This window comes from Ipomoea nil, unplaced genomic scaffold (genome assembly GCF_001879475.1).
Source record: "Ipomoea nil cultivar Tokyo-kokei standard unplaced genomic scaffold, Asagao_1.1 scaffold0482, whole genome shotgun sequence".
In the NCBI taxonomy this organism is placed as follows: Eukaryota; Viridiplantae; Streptophyta; class Magnoliopsida; order Solanales; family Convolvulaceae; genus Ipomoea; species Ipomoea nil.
The window spans coordinates 4513863-4519489 of NW_017616910.1; the positions used below are offsets into that span (position 1 = coordinate 4513863).

Consider the following 5627-nt stretch of genomic DNA (forward strand, 5'->3'; position numbering starts at 1 on the left):
GACCCGATGACCCATACACCTCACACCGGCCTTGACAAGCGAGAGTGCGAGACTGGAGCACAAATCGTTTTACCCGATTAAGCTTCGATTCTACACTGCTTTTCTGATCTTGGTTCGCAAGCGGTGATCGAAATTCATTGACTCAATCTCTGTGGAGCAAAAGCTGCGGCGGACGGAGATGAAGAAGGAAGATACAGTCAAGCTAATCAGCGCCGAGGGCTTCGAATTCGTGATTGACAAGGAGGCTGCTATGGTTTCTCAGACCATCCGGAACATGCTCACTTCTCCAGGTTCGATTCTTCGTCTGCTCCGTTTGAATGTTCTGAATCGATTTTGACTTTAATTCTTTCAATCCTCTATTGTGTCATAAGGAATTTCAGTCTTATTCGATTTCTTTCTGAATTTTTAGTTACTGGTTCTGATTTGGTTGAATTGTGTGTTGTCGTAGGGGGTTTCGCCGAGACGGAGCACCGGGAAGTGACTTTTCCGGAGATTAGCACCACCATTCTCGAGAAGATCTGCCAGTACTTCTACTGGTCCCTTCAATACGCAAGGTCTTGTTGTATATCTACATTTCTGTTCAATGATTGCTCTATTTTTGAGGTGGCGTTTGTGATTGCAATACTATATTGGTACCTATGCTATTTTATGCCTGCAATATGAATATAACAAGCCTTTGAGTTCCTTTAGCTTATGAGCAGTCAGAATATATTAGGAAAATTAATACCTATTGCAGATTAGGAAAATTAGTTTACAGAATATATTATATGGATGAACACTGCCATCGGTTAGATTACCTTCCATTTGGTATGAAGGATAACCAAAATTGGCTGTCTTCACTAGTTCTACTTGTACTGGTGCATAAATGATATGTTGGGATTGGAATATTGTTACAGCTTTGATGTGTTGACAACTTGATAGCTAATGCTAAGGTCATGAATTCAATTGCCTAACTACAACTTTATTGAAAACAAAGAGACGTTAAAATTTTCTTTTGCAACAAACTCCATGGTTTGGAGCTTTGTGCACTTGTCCAAAGCATGCTGCAATGAGGTTTTCAGATTAAGTTTACTGCTCTTAGGAGAGATTTATCCATGTTGAGTAGGCTGGTCCCTGCACCTAGTTGAAAATTATATCTTAATCAAAGGAAAATCACTTTGGATGAGCTTTTCATTTAGATACCACTGAGGCACTGACTATACTGAAAGGGCAATTGTTTGATTATTCCACCTAGATTTTTCCTTGTCATCTTTGTAGATAATGCAGTTTTCTATTTACTCCATATCTTCATAGACAGTGCATACTGCATTACTCTTTTTTTTTTTTTTTTTTTTTTTTTTTTGTTATTTAACATACTTTACTTGTTTCCCTCTTATCATTTCAAAGTGCATGGATGAGTGCGGGACAAATTGACAAAATTAGCATTATTAACTAACTCTGCCCCATGGAACTAGTTCAATTATTCCTGTAAATTTACTCCATCATTTGATGACTTATTTTACTTGGAGTTGGTACTGTAATACTGTATAGGCGTTGCTGAAAATTTTTCATTAATTACAGGGGGAAGGAGACTGAGTTCCACATAGAGCCCGAGCTCACTCTGGAATTAATGATGGCTGCGAATTATTTGCACACCTGAGGACTCTGCCACCTTGGCAACAACTCCCGGTAAGCTATATTTGCTTTTCTAGTCAAAATTGTATGATGTGCATTCATTATATTTATTCAAAAAGAATGATTTGAAACAAAGAATTCAGCGATTTCAAATCTTATTACTCCTCTCTCCCATTTTATTTGCATTCCTACACTTTCCTTTACTCACAGAATGCATTTTATAACCCAATGATCCAGGATGGTTTCATCACCCGAGGTATAGAATCAAGTGCCATGTCTGGCATTTCCTTCAGGCATGGGCGTTTAGTACTCTTGTCATTTAGCACTAAGATTGAAATTGTAACATTCTAGACACTGGATTGGTGAAGTCATTTTAGACTATAAATTGTCTGACAAACTTCGACAACAATATTAATGTGTCTGCATATAAATCTGTCTCTGTTTTACACTTTTACTTGGATTCTTCTAATTCTGGTGTAAATACTTGCAGTATTGTACTATTGTGTTTTGGTAATTTGAGAACAAATCGAACTGGTTTGCCAATTTTTTATCATAAGATTTATGATCTCAAATTCTCAATGACTAGTGATTCTTTGACTTTATCAGGAAGTTATTTAGGATGTGATGTCACAAATTTATGTTGAGTAACATTATTCATTTTTATTTGAGTTACTCATTTTTATTGTCATTTTTAATGAGGATTTGGATTAATTAAATTGTAAATTGCCTAAACAGTCATTTCAAATTGGGTGTTCGCGTTTGGGTTGGGCTCTTTATGCGCAAAATTTCAGTTTGGTGTCTACTCTTGAAGCCAGATTGGTTCGATTTACCTCCTTATAAGCTTGGTAGTGTGTTCATGGGTCCAGAATATTAAAAAAAAAAAAAATCCTGAATGGGGTGATTGAGTGGGTGTATCATAAGGTCTTCTTGGTCGCGTTTACTGTACTTAGCATAAAAAAATGTAATTAATATATGGTTTCTATTTTGTATATAAAAATAGCCAATAAGTAAATACTTGAAAAATTAGTAGTGGTATGTATCTACGGTGAATTCTTGGTTTCCCAAATTCCCACCGCGAAATTCCCATCTTTTACTCTCGTTTACAAACATGGGAATACTTAAAGAAAGCGGGAACAGACCACATTTCACAATCTACACACTGTTACAAACAGGATTACTGTTTGCCCTTCTTTCGAAAAACTCCATCTCTTCCTTTCTTCATCCCCAGTTCCCACCCAACCAACGAAATACATGTACTGATATACATTATATAGCAGCCAAAATTCTGGTCACACTAGCTTCCGCTGCCATCAAAATCCAAAACAAACCTTAAAAATGGAGCGGAGGTGGAATTGGGTGGCGGTTTTCTTGTTGTTGTTGTTGGGAGCTTATAGTGTAGATGGGTTTATCGGCATTCAGTGGGGCAGATATGCATCGCAGAGCTTGGTGCCATCAGTGGTGGTGGATTTGCTTCTGCAAAATGGGATAAAGGAGATCAAACTGTCGGCGCCATCTCCCAACGTCCTGGAGGCCTTGCAGAGTTCCAATATTGGCATCACCGTGGCCTTGCAGAACGATTTCATCAGACGCGACAAATGGTTGAGTAATATAAAAAACGTTAGCCAATGGGTGGAAGAACTTCTTCTGGAGCCTGTACAAAGAGGAGTCCACATCCAGTAAGTCTACCTACAATCTGGAATTGAATATTCATTCTATAATCGAAGAAGAAGAAGAGGAAAGTTTCGTTGATTATATTATCTCATTTCAAATGATTCATGTTTTTTGCAGGACATTGATTATTCTGGAAGAACCATTATCGCTTTACCGTACCCCAGTATTGAATATGACTGACGTTTTCCAGGAAACTGTGAGTAATCTGCATAGATGTAACCTTACGCACATCAGAACCACAACCACGCATTCCAGCGACGTATTGAAGAATGTAAGCAAGCCATCGCAGGCCGATTTCCGCGACGACATCAAGGACAAGATGCTCGAATCCCTAAGGTTGTTTAAGAAGACCAATTCCTTCTTCATGTACAATATGGTCCCCATCTTCTCCCTCATGGTCAACAAATGGCCGATCGAATTCGCTTTCATGGATAACAACTCCACCTTCACCATCGTCGACGGCAAATACACTTACAGAAACGCGTTCGAATTCCTCTTCGATTGCCTCGTCGTCACGCTCGAGAAAGCAGGGTATCCTGATATGGAGATCGTGATCGGGGAGATCGGATGGCCGACGGACGGCGGGAAGTACGCGACTCCGGAGAATGCGGAACGGTTTTACCGCGGTTTTCTGAAGCACATATCGGAGAAGAAAGGGACTCCTCGCCGTCCCAAGTGGAACATCGACGTCTTCCTCTCTTCGTTGACGGATGAGAACAAAGTTCCGCTGCAATTGGGACCGTCGTACCGTCACCGAGGGATCTACAACTTCGACGGCACGCCCAAGTTCGCAATCGACTTCACCGGAAAAGGCCGCCTCATGTTCCCGGTATTGGCCCAAGGCTCCCTGAAGATGCCGTCGCGGTGGTGCGTATTCAACGGCGACACCTCCAACATGACCAAAGTGGAGGAGCAATTTCAGTACGCCTGCACCCTCTCCGACTGCTCATCTCTGTCTCCCTATTCTTCCTGCAGTCAACTGGACCTCAAGTCCAACGTCTCTTTCGCTTTCAACATGTTCTATCAGACCAGCAACCAAGATCAAAAGAACGGGGGCTGCGATTTTGCAGGCTTGGGTGCACTAACTACTCGCGATCCTTCCATGGGTACTTGTTACTTCCCGGTGGAGATTTTGACTGCGGAGAAGGTAGACGCTGGTATTCAAATCCCTACATATATTGGTTATGACAGATCTGGAGCTCACGCACTCAGATCTTTCGCAACACCACAACTTTTGTTCATTGCTCTTTCATTGTTGTATTTAATTTGGCCAAACAATTAGGGATTTTTGTATGAGATTTTGAATTTTTGTTTTATTTTTGCCAATATATTTTTTTGGAAAATACTATGTGCACAATTTTTATTTTTTTTTTAATCGGTTGAGGTTCACTATTCATATTGTGGAGGTGTTATATTTAACCGTGGGGACATAATATAGACGAGGATTCACTCAAATGCGAATTCATGCTTAGCTAAGGAAAATGGTAAAGAGTTTGATAAACAAGATTTTTGCTACATATATGAGTTAGGAAAAAAGACTGAAATGTGAAAATAAATGTATCTATTTCTCAAAATGTGAAGGTTTATTTTTGTGGACAAAAATATGAAAAACTAGTTTGGGACTTGCGTTTTTTGTCAGAAGTGGTCAAATCAAAAACGCAAGTCCCACTTGCGTTTGTGTTAAAAAAAAAAAAAAAAAAAAAAAATGGTTGCCGGCGAACTGCCGGCAGCAACCTTCTCCTTCGCTGGAGAAACCAGCGACCTGGGTCGCTGGTTTCTCCAGCGAAGGAGAAGGCAACCAGTGGCGGTGCCGGTGGCCTTCTCCTTCGCTGGAGAAGGCTTCTCCAGCGAAGGAGAAGGCCACCGCCACCGCCACTGGTTGCCTTCTCCTTCGCTAGAGAAGCCAGCGATTTGGGTCGCCGGTTTCTCCAGTGAAGGAGAAGGAAACCAGTGGCGGTGGCCTTCTCCTTCGCTGGAGAAGGCTTCTCCAGCGAAGGAGAAGGCCACCGGCACTGCCACTGGTTGCCTTCTCCTTCGCTGGAGAAGGTTGTTGCCGGCAGTTCGCCGGCAACAATTTTTTTTTTTTTTTTTTTTTTTTTTTTTTTTTTTTAACACAAACGCAAGTGTGACTTGCGTTTTTGATTTGACCACTTCTGACAAAAAACGCAAGTCCCAAACTAGTTTTTCATATTTTTGTCCACAAAAATAAACCTTCACATTTTGAGAAATAGATACATTCATTTTCACATTTCAGTCTTTTCCATATGAGCTAAGCATAACGTGGACGAATTGAAGAATAGAGAAACAGTATCCAAGAATGTTAGGCCTTTTTTTCTTCACTT

General features: G+C 40.6%; 2 protein-coding genes across 2 annotated transcripts; both read left to right on the forward strand.

Moving 5' to 3' along the window:
- Positions 1-2140, forward strand: LOC109173866 (transcription elongation factor B polypeptide 1). The gene is made up of 4 exons (XM_019323201.1): positions 1-290; positions 449-554; positions 1561-1668; positions 1852-2140. Exons 1-3 carry the CDS (start codon positions 179-181, stop codon positions 1637-1639), a joined length of 297 nt encoding a protein of 98 aa, XP_019178746.1. The 5' UTR covers positions 1-178; the 3' UTR covers positions 1640-1668; positions 1852-2140.
- A 332-nt stretch (positions 2141-2472) lies between these two features.
- Positions 2473-4623, forward strand: LOC109173865 (glucan endo-1,3-beta-glucosidase 8-like). The gene is made up of 2 exons (XM_019323200.1): positions 2473-3290; positions 3403-4623. Exons 1-2 carry the CDS (start codon positions 2950-2952, stop codon positions 4565-4567), a joined length of 1506 nt encoding a protein of 501 aa, XP_019178745.1. The 5' UTR covers positions 2473-2949; the 3' UTR covers positions 4568-4623.
- The last annotated feature ends 1004 nt before the right edge of the window (positions 4624-5627 follow it).